The sequence below is a fragment of the Ruditapes philippinarum genome, unplaced genomic scaffold (genome assembly GCF_026571515.1).
Source record: "Ruditapes philippinarum isolate M1 unplaced genomic scaffold, ASM2657151v2 ctg5760_1_1_1_1, whole genome shotgun sequence".
NCBI lineage: Eukaryota > Metazoa > Mollusca > Bivalvia > Venerida > Veneridae > Ruditapes > Ruditapes philippinarum.
The window spans coordinates 87,558-106,893 of NW_026860347.1; the positions used below are offsets into that span (position 1 = coordinate 87,558).

The 19,336-nt window shown below is 32.9% G+C and overlaps 1 protein-coding gene across 1 annotated transcript in view; it reads left to right on the forward strand.

Moving 5' to 3' along the window:
• Positions 1-10,779, forward strand: part of LOC132759722 (uncharacterized) — a 52,726-nt gene extending 41,947 nt beyond the window's left edge. Inside the window, exons 10-15 of the mRNA XM_060751541.1 lie at positions 5,356-5,441; positions 5,863-6,089; positions 7,549-7,703; positions 8,094-8,244; positions 8,492-8,706; positions 9,048-10,779. Of these exons, the coding sequence (XP_060607524.1) occupies positions 5,356-5,441; positions 5,863-6,089; positions 7,549-7,703; positions 8,094-8,244; positions 8,492-8,706; positions 9,048-9,227 (1,014 nt within the window). The 3' untranslated portion in view covers positions 9,228-10,779. The remainder of the gene's footprint in view (positions 1-5,355; positions 5,442-5,862; positions 6,090-7,548; positions 7,704-8,093; positions 8,245-8,491; positions 8,707-9,047) is intronic.
• The last annotated feature ends 8,557 nt before the right edge of the window (positions 10,780-19,336 follow it).

Genomic DNA, 19,336 nt, shown 5'->3' on the forward strand with positions numbered 1-19,336 from the left:
AAACTTTGTGATATGCCTGTTTAATCATCCCTGATAACCTTTCAAATTCAATTTGAATTGATTTCGCCATTTTTCCCCAATAGGGCACGCGCATTCTTTTACTTGGGGATCATACGCCACTTTTCTCAAAATTGCACAACTGCGTTAGAATGAAGGTCCAATTTAAACACCAATGGACACTTTACCTTTAATCATTCTACATATTTACATAAAAAGGAATTGTTTACCAATCATTCATTGATAATGAATAAAATATAACATCAATTGTTTATAAATATATGTAAAAATATCATTATTTATTATCAAATTAAGTAAACCTGTAAAATTATTATTCAATGTTTCCTTGTGCAGAATTATTTTTTTTTTCGACGTTAGTCATTTCCTATTTTATCAATGTAATTTTTTTAAAAAACACAATACAGAAAAATAACAAGAAGGCGATGATGACATTTTTATCGCTCACCTGATTTGATATGCTTTGAGCTGAAAATATTGCTTTCATATTTTTAACTAGGCTTTTCCATTTTTTGTCTGAATGACCTAGCTTTTGACCCTAAAAGACCCATATTCTACATTTACAACCTTTTTGACCAATTTCCAGGATATTTTGGTTGAACATAAATTGCCTCCACAGTGTAAACATGGTTTTTCCATATTTGACCTACGTTACTTGGTTATTGACTGCTGATCACCGATATTCAATCTTGAGCCAGAAAATATCTAAACAAAATTTTTGACCAATTTCCAGGACATTTGGACTAAAACGGTAGCCTTTTGAGTTTTAACAAGGTTTTTCATATTCGGGCAAGGTGACCTGGTTTTTGATCCCAGATGACCGATATTCATATTTGAGCTAGAAATCATAAAACAAACCTTGCTGACAAATAAGCAATATAGATGGGCTAAAATATTGCCTCTAGAGTGATAACAATGGTCTTCCATATATGGAATGTGTGACCTAGTTAAAATAAATTCAGGTTATTTGAGCTAGAAATCATACAAACAAACTTGTTGACAAGTAATCAAGATATTTGGGCTACAAATGTCAATTCAAAGGCGATAACTAGGTTTTTCTATAATTTATATGGTCTGTGTGACCCCGGATGACCCATATTCAAACATGAGCTAGAAATGATCAAAACAACCTTCTGACAAATTTTAATGATGTTTGGGTTGAAAACATTACCTTTTGAGTGTAAATAAGGTTTTTCCATATCATAAGCTTTTCATTAATGTACTTAAAATTTAAAATTAAAAGAACAATATATATATACAACAATACACAACTTGTACAACAAACTAGAGCGCTTGCACCTATCATTCATACAGGTTATTTTCCTTTTAGAGCAAGCACATCATTTAGAGACAATTTGAACAGTTGTTGTCGTTAAAACATAATGCATGCACTTTCCAAATTCATATTCGTGTAAATTCCTAACAAAATTTAATACAGGTAAGACATTTATCCTTTTGAAATACCTGAGTTTCAAAATTCACCAAATTTCAATATAATATAACACTCGCCATCATAAAATAATTTAGTCCTAAGATCTGAATGTTTTTGCGTCAAAATCTTGTTGGCATCGTCAATTTAAAGTCAGTATAATGTACAGAACAGAACAGCCGTTTACTTAAGACTTGTGCATAGTACATCGACATGCAAATAGATAAATAAAATAATTATTTCGTAACGTAATCATACTTAGACAATAAAGGACAATTCCCGCCTAAAATGTGCTATTTACATCAACGGTGTATAATAGAAGTAATGTTCACACTCTATCAAACCTAGTCTGCAATTTTGTTGTGATTAATGCTTCTAAGGGATCATCTTTTTTGAACATCATATTTGAAGCAAACGTGCTTAGCAATATTGTCAAGAAACTGTTATCATTAGTAAATAAGCAAGTATTTTTGGCAATATTGACCTGAGACTAATTAATTTTCGGAAGGTGTTTCGTTCGTTTCCGTAACTTATTATGATGAACGTTAAAGTTTTTTGTAAGTTATTATGATTAATGTGCAAAATCAGATAACCATTTGAATGTCCTATTTTTAAAATATTCTATGTTAGTATCTTTAAATGACCCGACTCGTAAAATTGTTGATTGTTTTGAATTAAGGGTTTTTAAACCGGAAACTTTAGTTATTTCTGTAATCACATAGATAGTTATTCGAAAGACTTCACTGAGCTATCATTTAGGAAAATTACATCATCTGCATAGCAAAGAAGGATTGTTTTATATCTTAAACTAGACTTCAATTCCTTTTATTTCACTACCTTTTTCTATGTAATTGGATACAATTCCTACGCATACGATAAATAATAATGATGATAAAGGACATCCTTGTCGAACACCCCTTTCTATGGTAAAAGATTCTGAGAATGACCGTTATTAACAATTATACTTGAGATATCAGTGTAAAATGTTTGACCCATTGAACAAAATCTTTACCAAAATTTTACTTTTGAAGCGTATTTAAAATGAACTGATAGCTGAAACTAATATATGCTTTTTCCAATCTGAATTAAGTTCAGATCTACTTATTTCTGTCATGTAGATCTGAAGACGACCGTAAATGTTTCGCCTTTTTTATAATTTGGATTTCCCGAGAAAGCTATTTTTAGCCATGCAATCAAACCGGTTATTAAATAGGCATTAGAAGAAGTATCAAAAAACCGTTGTCCATGGAAGTTCAACAAATTATTGACTTTTGTTAAGAAATTAAACGTTTAAACTATTACTTAACAAATCAATTTGATAAACCGGTAATAGTTGTCTCTTTTCAGGGTGTTTAATGCGCCAGATATCACTTAAACTCATGTTTCTATCATACCGATTATTTTATGTCGACATTTTCTACTTGTTGACGTTTTCCATTCTTTATATCGATATTTGTATTGATCACTGTATTAAAGTCGCCACCGATTATACAATTATTATCATCGTTTTTAAGAATAAAATCTTTAAGCGATTTTTTTTTATTTTACCATCATTTGGGCCATAAATGGTCAGCAAGGTGAAAGCTTTTACATTTATTGTTACTTCAAGTGCTATTTATCTTTCAATATTTAGTTCCATTTTATTCAGATTTTTTTTCAAATCAAATCCAACATCTTCTTTGTTTGACTTATTTCCACTGAAAAATTCATGCCTCTCCGTTCATTTCCTTTTATGATTGATTTGTTGAGTAGGTTTCTTGTAGCATAAAAACAGAATAAGGCATTCAAAGAGTTGTTTGCATTTTCTTTTATATCCTTACCCTCTATCATTTTATGTAGCTATTATAGTTTCAATGTCGAAGAAACAGGCTTTACATGTATAAGTGTACAACCATAAAACCTTAAATTGAAACTGAGTCACTATGACGTTCATATAAACCAAACGAAAGAACGGGGAACTGTAAGGAATGTAGACTGATCCATGTATTTGTGTAATTCATTGTATTTCACGTTTACTTGAGACTTTATAACAGGTGAAAAATTATGTTATATATGATTAAATTGTAGAGTACTTGGTGATATTTGATCTTTATCTTATCTTTGTTTGTTTTAGTTAATTTCACATAAACATGCATGCATGTACGCATACATACATACGTACGTACATAAATACATACATACATACATACAAAAATACATACATACGTACGTACGTACATACGTACATACGTACATACATACATACATACATACATACAAAATACATACATACATACATTCGTACGTACGTACGTACGTACGTACATACATACATACATACATACAAATATACAAAATATGCATGTAAAGATACAAATATTTATTACAAATCATACAGAAATATAATTAGGTATTTAGCTTAAATATATATTTTTTCAATTCAGTGTTTGCTGTTTATTTTATTTTAATTTTTTAATGATGAATAGAAAAAGAAGAACTGTTCTTATATTTTAAAGGCTTATTTTGACGAATATTAACAGAATTAAGATTTGTACTCCTTTGAAAATGTATCAACATTATGATAAAACAAAAATCCTCATACAGGATGATTATCTTTTTTAGATACAATTTATAAGTAAAAGATTCTTCTCCACTTTTATTGTGATTAAAATCGCCTTAACATACTAGACACAAATGGCATTTAACAATTGCAAACTGTGCATAGAAGCAAAAGCCTTATAATACGATACTATACAGTAAGATACTATTTCATGTATGTATAACTTATCTTTGAAAAAATTAACTATGAAAGGATGTCCCAGAATTCATGAAATTGTGTATTGCTATTTTTAATTTACCATAAGAAAGGTCTTAAAAGAAATGATTTTTCTCACAAAAAAATTATCATGAAATTGTGTAATTACTGTTAGAAATAATCTTTCCAGAGTTACTTTATTTTTCTTCATTTTTTTGACGTTTATTCACATTCGAATGGAAATTACGGGAAATCGAAACTGAGTCCACTTAGTGAGAAATTTATGCCACATAGTTAAGAGCATGTTAAAGCAATTTTCGTGATGTCATTTTTAAAATTGATTATTAAATGAGGCTCAATACTTATAAACCTCAGTTGTTAAGCTCAATGCCAGTTGCAAATTTACAGTACAAAATGAAAACAAACATCAATAAGGCAATGCAACATTCACGCAAAGCTAGCCGCACCAGCACGGCACCCAGAATGCACCGAATCAAATCCAGAGGAGGGCACAGGAGGCGGAGAAATAAGGAGAGGGACATGTAATAAGTGAAATGATAATAACCAAAATGGCCGATATGGGTGACGAGGGTGACGAGGGATGTACCCTCAGAGTATCGAGGTCTAGAAAACTCTTCTCTTTAAGAGAAAGTCAACAACTCTGGAGTGATATGAGAAAAATTCAACCATATTTTTTATTTATGAGAAATTATTTTCAATGGGACGAAATAAGAATGCATAAGGGATTTCTGGCAAAGTATATTGAGATCTGCTTCAAAAGACATTCATTTTTAGAATTTTGTAAAACATTAAGGATTTCAAAAGGATTATAAGTTGTGTATTCTAAAATTTCATACTATTTTGTTAGCTGCCCAAATGTAAACCGAAGCACGTGTAACTCAACATTGCTACGAATGTGATTAAACCAATTATGACATGGGTGTGCTGGACATTTTATTTCTTATTTAACAATTTAACTTTTAGGGAAGATAAAAATGGAAACGTTTATAGAAACCAGACTTGAATCTGGCTTAATTTTACGTATGAATTACCTGTATTTTTTTTTCTCTTATTTAATATTAAAATGGAAACGTTTATAGAAACCAAACTTGATTCTGACTGGATTTTGCGTATGAATTACCTGTTACATTTTTTCTCTTATTTCTTAAATAAACAGAAAGTGGAACTTATTAAAAAGATTTTAGAAAAAGTCTTGCGATATGTAAACAGAATGATCAAAGAAACTAAGGACACAACAGACAGGTAAGCAGATATTTTAGATATTATCTAAACTTACTTAAATCTGCCTAAACAAAGCGATAAATCTCTTTCGTTGCCTATAAACAACCTGAAAAATGAATAATATATACACATACAATTTTTGGTTCAAACACATCTACATTTTTTAGAATAAGTAGTTAATAAGGTAATAAATATCAATTTTAAACGGACATGCAGTTGATCAGAACCCAACTCTTGAAATTTTGAAAGGAGGCTCTACCAAGGGGTTTCTTTAATTTTCCAGGATCTTTTAGCCCCCCTCCCTCTCATTGATAAGGAAAGTTCAGATTAACTCGAAAAAATTTTTTATGTTTATTTTATATTTCGTCAGTTGGCAAATAATAATTTAAGTATTACAGGACAAATAGAATGAATAGACACAAATTTGTTCTGCACGTTGCAGGTACTATGCTATAAAAGGAGAAGTACAAGACCAGATTTCTGATATAGTTGATAAAAACAAAGAAGTGAAGAGTATGAAAACCGACATAGAATTAGAAGCAAAACAATTGAAAGAATTACTACTTTCAAGGAAAGTCGAATATGACTTGTTACAAGTCAAAATAGAAAAAATTGCAGAGGAAATAAAAGGATTAGAAAAGAAGCATCTTGATTATCTAGACAAATCAAGTATGTCAATATAATTTATTTGAAATGAAAACATTAACGTGTTCGAGCAATTATGAGTGTGGCTGCATGCATGTATGCATTCATGTATGAGAGCAAGCATTTTAAGCCTGACATTTCGAAGAATGGGGAGAGCTATTGTACTCATTCTGGCATCTGAATCGCCGTCATACTTCGGTTAAGTTTTTATTACGTGCAAGTTGAAATCTCAAAAACTACTGAAGGAAATGGATAAATACTTTACACATTTAGTTCAGAACATATAAAATACTTTACACATTTAGTTTAGAACATATAGAAGATCACTTTCCAAGATCACTTTTTTTTAGACGCTAACATGCTTTTAACAGAAGAAAATACTGCGCTTTTCGAACCAATTTTGAAAATTCGTCTTAAAAGCCTTACATGCAACACCAATTCATAAACATTCTAAAGTTATTCGCTTGAATCTAACTACATGTCTCTGTGCTCATAGTTGAAGGCTCAAAATACTTGGCATGGATTTTGATTTAATTTTTGCACTTTTTGAACTTTGAACATGCTAAGTTTAAATTTTACATGCAACAACAATGTACAAGAACCTATTGGAAGTTTTCATTTGAATCTTTATACCTCTCTTCGGGGTCATAATTTGAGGTCAATATCAATAGTCCATAACTGAGGCAATGGTTCGGACTGGTTTATTGCCATTTTGTCAACATTTAAAATTCTTTGTTACGGTTTTACACGAAAACTACTAAAACATTCATTTGAATCTCAGTACATGTCTGTGGGATAGTAATATAATTTTCCAGAATTGTTCAAAAGTCCCTAACCCTAGCATGGATTTTGACTGAATTATGACACTTGAGTGAATCTTTCGTTTAAGTTTGCTTGCAGCATCAATCCTCAAATCTGCTGAAGGTATTCGTTTGAAACTTTATACATGTCTTTGTGACCGTAATAGGAGTACACAGTCTACACAGTCAAAGGACCATAACTCTAGCATGGCTTTTGACTATATTATGGCCATATTTGAACATCGGAATACTTTGTTTATGTTTTGAATGCAGCATCAATCTTTAACGCTACTTAAGTTATCCATTTTAATCTTGATACGTGTCTGCCGGCTTTGCACGCAATAACCAGCTTTAAAACTAATAAATGTATTCACTTGAAACTTAAATATTGACATCTTGATCATAATTGGAGATCAGTTCACACGGTCCATGACATTGACATGGACTGTTAGCCTTTTTGAATAGAGAAAAATCTCTTTCAGGACTTAAATTTGAAAGTGTCATTAATATTAACGACATTATTTTCTCTTTTACGCAAGCTTTGAGTAAATCTAAAAATTTTCAAAGTTTTTTTTTCAAATCTTTATACGCCATGTTAATATTTTTACCTTTTGTGAGCTATAATTATCTTTAATTGGAAATCTGCTGAATTTTAATTGGTATTCAATTGAATGATTTTGTAGTTCAAACTGAAGATTGTAAAGAAAGAGAATCGATAATAGATGGCCTATTTATTCCCGGAGCATCAGTTGCTGCAGCTGCATATGGAGGTCCAGTTCTTGGTGGCGCTGTTCTGTTTGGAGGTTTGGTTGCAAGTCATTGTAGGAGAAGTCAGGCAGTAAGGTTCATTTAAGCATATATTGATTGTATTAAATAAATAAAATGGAATATGCGTTTTTAGTCATTTTATTTTATTTTTTTGATATAGTTTATGTTCCTTTTCAGAAGGAATGGTTTATCACGTGTCTTCGATTGAACTCAAAAATATCGTTTGATCGTTAAGATTATTCAAGTTCCTTTTTGTTCTTTTTTGGTATAAAGTGTTCTTTTTATTTAAAAAGAAAATTTGTTTTATAAACTTAAGATAGAACATGATTTTTAAAAAGCCGCTTCAAAACCTATTTTGCTTCCAAATATCTTTGTTAAAATATTAGATTTAAAATATTGAATACTCAATTCAATCAGAACTAAGTCTATCTGATATTATAAATGGTCGCTATTGTTGTAGAGCAAGAAAGCTGTTGATGCTGGTGATAAAGTGGCAAAAAAAATCGAAAAGTCAGAAAATACTTTAGATGATGCTGAAAAAAGAATGTTCAAGATAAGAGACGATTCGATAGTAAAGATAACAATGCTGCGTAAACTGGTTTTAAAAAGTGGTACAGTACCGAACAAATTTATTTATACAAGTCCAGACACTGATTTAATCAAATATTAAAATCTTACCATATAATTTCAAAACATTTCAACTAAAATCATTAGAGTGACAAGAAGGCTGTTAACTTCTTTTTATTATTAAAATTGAAATCAATTTAATGTTATATGTTTCGATTTACATGTTTATAAAACTAAGGTAAGGTAATTTCATTGGTGCCTTACAACATTGTACACATTTTCCATTTTTAGCCAATGAGATCGATGAAAAAAGCCTTGAAAAAGCCTGCCAAGAACTAGGAGTGGTAGGAGAGCATTTTAAGAAAATAGTTTTCTTTTGGGAAAACTTTGCTGTAAAACTCAATACTTTAATCGAAGAAAATGATGTTGTTGAGGCTCTTCTTGAGGAAATCCATGATGAGGATTTTAAAGCAGATCTAGATAAATCAACTAATAATATCACAGAGGTAGGTTTCACTTATTCTTCTAAAGTGTACCTATAAATGTATTTTAAGAAATGTAACAGCCATACTTTTGATAATAAATATAAAAAAAACGAACACTGCCGTTATTGATTTACCATATTGTAAAATATTTGTTAATTCTTATTTCCGTATTCGTCTCCATTCTAAAAATTTAACACGAGTTTTCCTTTTTAAACATTAAACCATTCAATTATGATTACTTTGATAATGCCACACTTCATTAAATTTAATTTCGATTTAATACTTATTTGGATGTTGATAATTTATAGTATTGGTTTTGACTTTTTAAAGAACGGTTTCTATTTCATGGACTATTCACCTAGGTATGGTCCAGTTTTGGAATGGTTTGTGCCTACTATGTCAACACAAGTGAACAAGAAATTCATGATCTGTATACTTTCTTGTCGGATCCGGTTGACCAACTGTCTATTGAGGATTGTCAACGTAGGAAAGAAAAGGTGCTTGCTATAATGGAAGATGAAGTGAAAACACTAAAACTATAAAGATTACATTGCAGTCTTTTTTGCATCTGTCATGGACAACAGTTGAGACTTTTTGTTACCATAATTGCTGCAGTTGCTAAATACTGATTGTATGCTACTTATTTACTTTTATAGCTGTTAACAATGAATTTAAGAACGTTTAGGTTTCTGTTAGAAAGCCTAGTGTTGTAGTTTGCTTTAGTTGGTGTGGTGTGTTTTCTTGACCAATATTTGTGATATCATTACTTAATGTAATGTAGAAGTGTTAATTGGGAATATCTTGTAAATGTTTATTTTCTGTCGGTCATAACTTGCACATTTAGATACTGCTTTGTAAAATATGTATCATATTTCTTACTTAAACGCATATGCACAATTTTACATGTAAATGTAGTTGTATCATCGTATTTTTATACCCACGCACAACGAAGATGTAAGGGGGATATACTGGAATCAGCTTGTCCGTCCGGCCGTCCGTTGGTTTTTCCTTGTCCGCCCAATAACTTAAGATTCCTTTAACTCACAGTCTTCATATTTGGTATTTAGATTGGTCATGATTAGAAGATGATCTCTATTGATTCTAAGGTTACAAGGTCAAAGGTCAAGGTCACAGGGGCGCCAAATAACTTTAAAGTCATTTGACCCACAATCTTCATATTTGGCATGGAGGTTAGTCATGATGAGTAAATGACCCCTGTTGATTTTGAGGTCACTGAGTCAAAGGTGAATGTCACATGGACTTTGACTAAAAAGAGCTTGACCCCTCAAAAACTCAAGATTCTTTTGACTCACAGTCTTTATATTTTGTATTGAGATTGGTCTTGATAAGAAGATGACCCCTATTGATTTTGAAGTCACCAGGTCAAAGGTCAAGGTGACAAAGACCTAAAAAAGCTTGTCCGTCCAAACACTTAGGATTTCTTTTACCCACAGTCTTCATATATGGCATGGAGGTAAGTCATGATTAGTAGATGATCACTACTGATTTTGAGGTCGTGGGTCAAAGGTCAAGGTCACAGGGGCCTTGAATTAAAAGTTTGTCTGCCCATTAACTTAAGAAACCTTTGACCCACAGTCTTCATATTTGGCATGGAGGTTGATCATGACAATAAGATGACCCCTATTGATTTTGAAGTCACGGGTCAGAGGTCAAGGTAACAGGGGCCTTGACTTAAAAAAATGTCCGCTCAATTGCTTTAGAATGCTTTGGTCAACAGTCTTCATATCTTGTATTGAGGTTGTTTATGACTAGCAGATGACCCCTTTGATTTTTAGGTCACTGTGTCAAAGGTCAAGGTCACAGGGATTTTTTTACTATAATAACCTTGTCTGCTAAAATGCTAAAGAACGCCTGTCCGCAGTGTATTGATTTTGACATCTTCACATTTGAAGCATGTAGAATACATAAGTTAGCAATGCACTTGCTTAGTAATGGCAGATTTGGCAGGGAGGTTGTCCTTCAGCTCTAAATGGCCACTGTTGATTCTGACAAAGTTGTATGCGGGCATATTCAAGCCATGACTGTGGCAGTTCTAGTTCCATATTGTCTCGTCATGTCATATTAGCGCCCCCCCCCCAAACAAACAGGTTACTAAGAAAAAAAGGAAAAGAGGAATAAGAAAAGAAAAAAGGACCGAATTTTGTTAACAAAAAAACAAAAACAAAATAAACCCCAAAAAACTATGCATTAAAACAATTTATGTTGTTTGTGGTATGAAGAGCATTAACTTGATCTAAATGATCTTGATTTTAAACGATATAGATACTTAATAGTATTAACCATGTTTTGACGAACTGCAGAGCGAAAACAGATTTCGATTTCCTTGGGTCAAGGTCACACTAAGTCAATGTATGTTAACTAAAAAATATCGTGTCCATCCTGTTTCTTTATAACCCATGTAAGGAATTTAAACTTTACGATACATATCGAGAACGCAGGCGCATGCAATCTTTTACTTTGTGACCATAAGCATCTTTTAATGGAATGGCATATATGTGCCGCCTCATTGAATGTATTAAATTTAAAATCTCACCATCACTATGTTAAAAAAACGCACACCTATTTTTACTTTGGGGCTATTCAGCCCTTTTTATGGACTGGCACTTACGTGTCCCATTGAAGGTTCCATGATAATCGCCATATAAACACATCTGCGGATGTTTTTATTCAAAAGTTCACCATTACCACATTATTCTTAAGCTGATCCTAGTGGGCGTAGAAGTAGCTTTCACTTTCCAGTATTATTCATCAACAAGGTTATTAACATCGAATCTGCAACCTTTTCAATTTTACCGTTTTGACTTTTTTTAGGGATTATATTTCACTCTATTTTCTGCTGCTAACTCTGAAGCTTAAAAGATCCTTATGTGTGTATGTATCAAAGGAAGATTACTGTGTATGTATTAGTTAATAAGCTTTTTACCTTCCCTTATTTCATAAAATATAAAATTCAAATATGATTTTTGTTTAAAGCAGCATGCCTCCAGATTCATGCTCATTTTCATGAAAATTTTAAAAATGTATTTAAATGTAAAATATTGTTAAATGATCAAAGAAAAAAACTTTCCACATTGCAAACAGCATTTGCAAGCCACGTAAATTACCAAAAAGAGGTCAAAATAAGCAAAAATAGCCCCTACTGCGTTAGTAACGCAGTAGAAGAATGGTGATAAGTACTGCAAAATTAGCCTTTAATAGCACAAAACATGTAAATTCATTACTCGAATCGTTAAATTTTTACTTTTCTTGAAACCTTAGTACATTTTCTCAAGTTTAATTTTCTTGACATATTTTGGCTCATCTGGAGGCATGCAGCTTTTTAGACTCTTGTTAGATTATTTTTATTATTATTATTGTTGAAATTATAATTGAAAAGTATGTGACTTTAATTTTTGAAATCAAAACATATTTCTTTATGATTAAAACATAAGATATGTAAATTCACTGAACTACAATTAGGAATATATATTGTATTTTATTAAAAGGAAAGTGGGCAAAACTTTGAACATGAATGTCGGAGGTAGAAGCATTTGTTATCTATTACAACAGTGCTTCTCTTATGCAGCTTTCGCCTTATTTGAAGACTGATATGGTTGGCTGGTCTGATATCGAGTTGTTGTGTCTGATATCATGATACATTATTATAATAGAGATGTTCAAAAGAAGATGTACCAATATTATTCGTTGCATAATGTTTGTCGGATTGCTACTACAGATCTTTTGAATGACTGCATTTAAGAAGCATTTAAATAAGCACACATTTTATATGCCCAGAAATATATTATGTTACAGGTAAGCATACGGCATGAGCATTCCATTGTGGATTTTTACAATAGTGATATTTACAAATGCTTTTATGTCAACATCGGCACTGCTTAAGTGGCTACTTATATTAGAAAATCATTCTCTGTACTTAAGATTATTTTGATTACTTGAAACAAATTTGGATTCGGACGCATGTTGCCCTGCCTATGTAGTGTTTTTGTTTTTAAACATTTTATGTTTTGTTGTGATTTTATTTTTAAATTTTGCACCAAACATTCATTCAATTTGTTTATTATATTATGCACGATGTTATCATGGTGAAGGTGTACATGTCATTTAGAATAATAGTTCTGTCATAAGCATCAACGACACACATTTTTTCAAAATCTTTAACATCATGGACCTTTTTAGATAAACCAGTTGTGATGTGTTGTTTGCATTCTGCAAAAACTTGACTTACGTCTTAGTGATTTTGACATAAACAGTCTTTGTTATAGAAAAAATGATAATGTTAAATTAGAGGTGGTAACAATTGATTTATTAGTACCAAGATGCTTATACATGCTAACCATGTAAATGAACATTATGTATCATATTTAATTGATGCTAATAAAGTCAGTAGTAGTTTATCTTTGGGTAATACTTTATCTATGATATATCCTCTCTCACTGTTCCTGTATACTAAAAAACTATATGATAAAGTGGTATCTTATACATTTTATGCCCCCTTCGAAGAAGAGGGGGTATATTGTTTTGCTAATGTCGGTCTGTCTGTCTGTCTGTTTGTCGGTCCGTCTGCCTGTCGGTCTGTCTGTCCATCGGTAGACCAGATGGTTTCTGCTGATTATCTTGAAAACTATTTATCTTCATTTTTCACATAGTGATTGGTCATAACTAGTAGATGACCTCTATTGATTTTTGGAGAACTAGTTCAATGTTCAAGGTCACAGGGGCCTTAAATGTCAAAATGGTTTCCGCTGATTATCTTGAAAAGTATTCATCACAAAGTCGTCATATTTCACATGGTGATTGGTCATAACTTGTTAATGACCCCTATTATTTTTGGGGTCACTAGGTCAAAGGTCAAGGTCACAAGGGGCTTAAATGTCAGAATGGTTTCTGCTGATTTTCTTAAAAGTATTCATCACAAAGTATTCATATTTCACATATTGATTGGTCATAACTAGTAAATAACCGCTATTGATTTTGGGGTCACTAGGTCAAAGGTCAAGGTCACCGGGGCCTTGATTTGTAATATGATTTCCACATATTTTGTTGGTTACTATTTATCACAAAGTCTTCATATTTCACATATTGATTGGTCATTACTAGTACACGACCTCTTTTGATGATTTTAGTGTCAAAGGTCAAGGTTACAGGGGCCTTAAATGTCTGAATGGTTTCCGCTGATTATCTTGAAATTTGATTCTTTGACAGTAGCGTGGCATAGGCAAGACATGGTATGAAATGACTTGACGTTTCGTGCCTAACATAGTACATGAATCTTCTAAATTCCCTGGATGTAATTCAAATGTAGAAAAAAGCATGACGATCATTCTTTACATATTTTGTTTTGTTGTAGGATAAAGTAAACACTGTAATACAAAATGTTATAAATAAGTGTAAATAACACATTATATTTTTATTTCATTTAAAGGTAATGTCAAAAGAAACATAATACTTAAAAATGTCACGAATCGTATATGTTCGTAATAATATTACAAGAATGAAGTATTATTTAAAAAAGGGTTTACATTAGTTCATTGGTCACAACATTGTAAATACATTTACGAGAGAAAGTAATACATCGTATTCATAAAATAACATTTGAACAAAGACTTCTTCTTTACCGTTCTTTTCTATAATTAGCAAATTACAAGAAGAATAACAACATCAAATCCACTCACACTAAAAGTAAAAAGAAACAAAACAAAAACGGTACTAACAGAAGAAAAACACAAAAAACACTTACAAAAAAACAACAACACACAAACAAAGAGGCATCATACAATTGTTTCTATTTTTTAATTAACAGTTCCCATTTCCTTCGTCTTTAGAACTTTATTCCTCTAGGCTCACTATACCTCAATATCATACCTGTCAGGTCTCTCCATCATTCCTTAGAAATATAAAACAAAACTTAATCGTTTTAAATGGTACATGAACAAAATATGTTCAAGAAGTGGCACAAACATTTTCAGCATTAATAAACTAAAACTGTAATCAGCACAAACTTATATTTTTAATGTATTCCGGTAAATATAAAATGAGCAGCGTCATGACAAAACCAACATAATGGGTTTGCGACCGGCATGGATCCAGACCAGCGTGCGCATCCGCGCAATCTGATCAGGATCCATGCTGTTCGCTATCAGTTTATCTACTTGTAATAGAGTTGGTAAGCGAACAGCATGGATCCTGGTCAGACTAAGCGGATGCGCAGGCTGGTCTGGATCCGTGCTGGTCGCAAACCCATTATGTTGGTTTTGTCATGGCTCGGCTCAAATATGTTTGCCTGTTATTCGAGTATATTCGTCTTAGGTAAAAAAATACATGTCTAATTTATTTATATTTAAGTTTCGTCTTCATGCCACTTGAATTTTTATTTGTGAAATGTATTTAAAAAGAAAAAAGCACTGATTACGCTAAAATATAATTTTTGGAAATTTAAATTTTACAAGCATAACAAGGAGACAAAGATCAACAAGGAGATTTTAGATGAAATGACTCTATTATGTAGTCTAACAATCAGGTGTGGTTGTGATCGTTTGATTTAACCAATGTACAGTGTGCAATAAAAAAGCTATACCATTCTCTAGGAAGAATAAATCATTTAAAAGAAATAACAACAAACCTGTAAATTTCTCATTTCTTCATGCGTCTCTTCATTAAATTCTTCTGTCGAATCATCTACAAAAATTCCTTGCAAAACTTCAAATGTTTCACCTTGAAGTTCTGTCATACGAAGTGGTTTCGCTAAATTCTGAAGAACACAAAACACCAAAACATGTGTACGTAAGGAACAGATGCCATTTTCACGTAAACATATTTTACACAAGAGCAACATTGTCGCAAAATCCACCCATCACAAAATATTTTGTCAGAGATGTGGGCATTATAGATATGTATATAGGAGATATGCTCTGGGAAATATCCAGATTATCTGGATTGTTTATCATCTCTAGTGACCTTGACCTGTCAAATATATACTTAAATTACATGTGTCAAACTTGTAGCCATGATAGTTATCATTTTTGTTACAATCTATCAATAAATGATGACTTAATAGTCCCCGTATACAAACTTTGACTTCTCTAAGTGACCTTGACTTTGCTTTACTTAGCTTTACAATGATAGTAATAATAATACCCATTAGTGTTTCATAGCCTCAATAAATGATAGCTAAATGGTCCGAATACACATTTTCATATTTCTATCTGAACTTTGACACCTATATGTGACCTCGGCCCTGGCCAGAGGCACTTGAATTTTGCACGCGACACTCAGCCTTACAATGGTTAACATTTGTGCCAAGGTATACTGAAATCCCCATATGCGTGTGAATAAACGCATGATTTACTGCGGAATGACACGATTTACCTTTCGAGTCGCCAATAATAACAAAAGTATATAAAAACATTCACATTCATCATCTTAACCCATTACGCGATATACACGCCTTTTAAGGCCTTTTCACCCCCCCCCACTTTTTGGTTGACTCAAATGGTGAAAAAATGCCTTGTTTAGGCCCCCAACACTTGTTTTTGTTTGAGAAATGTTGTTAAAAAAGTGAGCACTTGTTCGGCGCCGTCCCCCAACCAAAAGATACATCAGGGGGTTGTCAAAAGAGGGATGTGCCCCCGTCTGTTTGAGGGGGTTTGAAGAGGGCGGCAGTCCTCCTCATCGCAAAGAAAATTTGGACTTGTGAGAGGCTAGAAATGACCCCAGATCGATCATAAGGTAACGTGTAACCAACGCTGAAAAGCATTTGACTCTATCTCAACCCATTGAGAAGTTGCAGCACTTCGAAATCAATTTTGATGGAAAAAATGAACGCAAAATAATGAAATTATTCTCGTATCGGATATAGCTTGAATGAGCGTTTATGTATGGTTTCTGTACCTAAAATTAAATATGGAGTGATACCTTAGATATTTTCTTTTAACTGTGCACATGTATTTCGTGGGTTAGTGGGGTATATATATACTGTTTTCGCGGTTTTTCTTCACTCGACGCTTGCATTTGGTAGTACTTAAAGAACCTGTTTAAATACGCCCCACCCGACCCCACCCCTTCTTACAACAAACGTTTTTGTAATGAAGTACTTTAATACACATTCTTGCTGAATATTTAGGCTTTTAAGCTCACCTGAGCATGCTCAGGGTGAGCTTTTAGGATCGATGATTGTCCGTCGTCCGTCCGTCCGTCCGTCGTCCGTTCACATTTTGTTGTTAACACTCTAGCGGTCGCATTTTTGCCTCAATCATCATCAAACTTGGTCAGGATGCGTTTCTAGTTGATAGCTCGAATGAGTTCGAACATGGGTCATCTCGGATGAAAAAGTAGGTCACCGGAGCTAAAAATAGAAAAACCTTGTTAACACTCTAGAGGTCACAATTTTGCCTCAATCATCATCAAACTTGGTAAGGATGTTTGTCTAGGTGATAGCTTGGATGAGTTCGAACATGGGTCATCTCGGATGAAAAAGTAGGTCACCGGAGCTAAAAATAGAAAAACTTTGTTAACACTCTAGCGGTCACATTTTTGCATCAATCATCATCAAACTTTGTCAGGAAGCTTGTTTAAGTGATAGCTCGGATGAGTTTGAACACTGGTCATCTCGGATGAAAAAGTAGGTCACAAGAGCTAAAAATAGAAAAACCTTGTTAACACTCTAGAGGTCACAATTTTGCCTCAATCATCATCAAACTTGGTAAGGATGTTTGTCTAGGTGATAGCTTGGATGAGTTCGAACATGGGTCATCTCGGATGAAAAAGTAGGTCACCGGAGCTAAAAATAGAAAAACCTTGTTAACACTCTAGCGGTCACATTTTTGCATCAATCATCATCAAACTTTGTCAGGAAGCTTGTTTAAGTGCTAGCTCGGGTGAGTTCGAACATGGGTCATCGCGGATGAAAAAGTAGGTCACTGGACCTAAAAGTAGAAAAACCTTGTTAACACTCTAGCGGTCACATTTTTGCCTCAATCATCATCAAACTTGGTCAGGATGCTTATCTAGGTGATAGCTTGGATGAGTTCGAACATAGGTAATCCTGGATGAAAAACTAGGTCACCTGAGCTAAAAATAGAAAAACCTTGTTAACACTCTAGAGGTCACAATTTTGCCTCAATCATCATCAAACTTGGTAAGGATGTTTGTCTAGGTTATAGCTTGGATGAGTTCGAACATTGGTCATCTCGGATGAAAAACTAGGTCACAGAAGCTAAAAGTAGAAAAATCTTGTTAACACTCTAGTGGCTACTGTTTTGATCCAAATATCCTGTAAATTGGTCTGAAAGTTTGTTTTGATGATTTCTAAGTCAAGTTCGAACATGGGTCATCTTGGATGAAAAACTCGGTCACACCGCCCAAATATGGAAAAACATTGTTAACATTCTAGTGGTCACATTTTCTACTCAATTATCATCAAACTTGGTCAGGATGCTTGTCTAGATGAGTTTGAAATCGCATGTGAAACTAGGTCACCGGAGCTAAAAATAGAAAAATCTTGTTAACACTCTAGTTGCTACTGTTTTGATCCAAGTATCCTGGAAATTGGTCTGAAAGTTTGTTTTGATGATTTCTAGGTCAAGTTTGAATATGGGTCACCTGGGTAAAAAACTAGGTCACACTGCTCAAATATGGATAATCCTTGTTAACACAGTAGTGGTCACATTTTTGACTCACCTGTCATGAGACTTGGTCAGAATGCTTGTCTAGATAATTGTTTGGATGAGTTTGATGGGTCAGGTGAGCGATCTAGGGCCATCATGGCCCTCTTGTTTCATTATTCTTCACATGACACACAAAAAATCTTTTCTTGAAATATAACTTATTAAAGTTGCATATTTTCATGAATTTTCTTTGTTTTAATGAGCATAACTTGTTATTTAATATTTTACAGATTACACAATATAATTCTGTTTGTAATATTTTGTAACCACGTATTTAGATCTGTTCTAGTTTCGTTTCAGAGTTTCGGATACAGCAACAATGCTATACATCTGATGAATCCCAAATACAAGAACATAACAGATACAGATAAATACCGATTGATTCTATTGATTGTAATATGTACTACCAAATATTAAGCGTTATTCCTATGTATTTGTTGTTGTTTCTTGCTATAGTAGATTAGAGAATAATTGATTTACTCTCGACATAAGAGAGAGTTAGTGATTTTTGGCAATTTTGAGATGTCCCCTCGTTGCCATGGTAACAGAAAAATAAAGCCTGAGCATGTTGTTGCAAAGGTCCAGTCAACATTTGTGCAAAGTTTGATTAGTATTTAAGCAGTTTTTTTCTTTCTATAGCAATTTGAACTTGTAACGGGAGACTTTTCAATGCTCATGAAGTAATGGGTTAACAGTTCGGGACCAATTTAAGATTTCTTGCTTTGTTTTTTATTATCATTTTTTTTATTATCATTTTCCTCAAATGGAAAAACAAAGTTATCTTATCTCCGTATACAGATAATGGACTGTGCAACTGTCTGTTGTTTCCCGAGATTTAATATCGTTGAACCAAGTTAACATTAAATCATGCGTAAACACGTTTCATCTCAAATAGCAAAGGTAATCTTATCCCGAACTGTTTCGCATGGAATAAACGCATTGTTGTTGAATTGGGTTGTAATATTCAA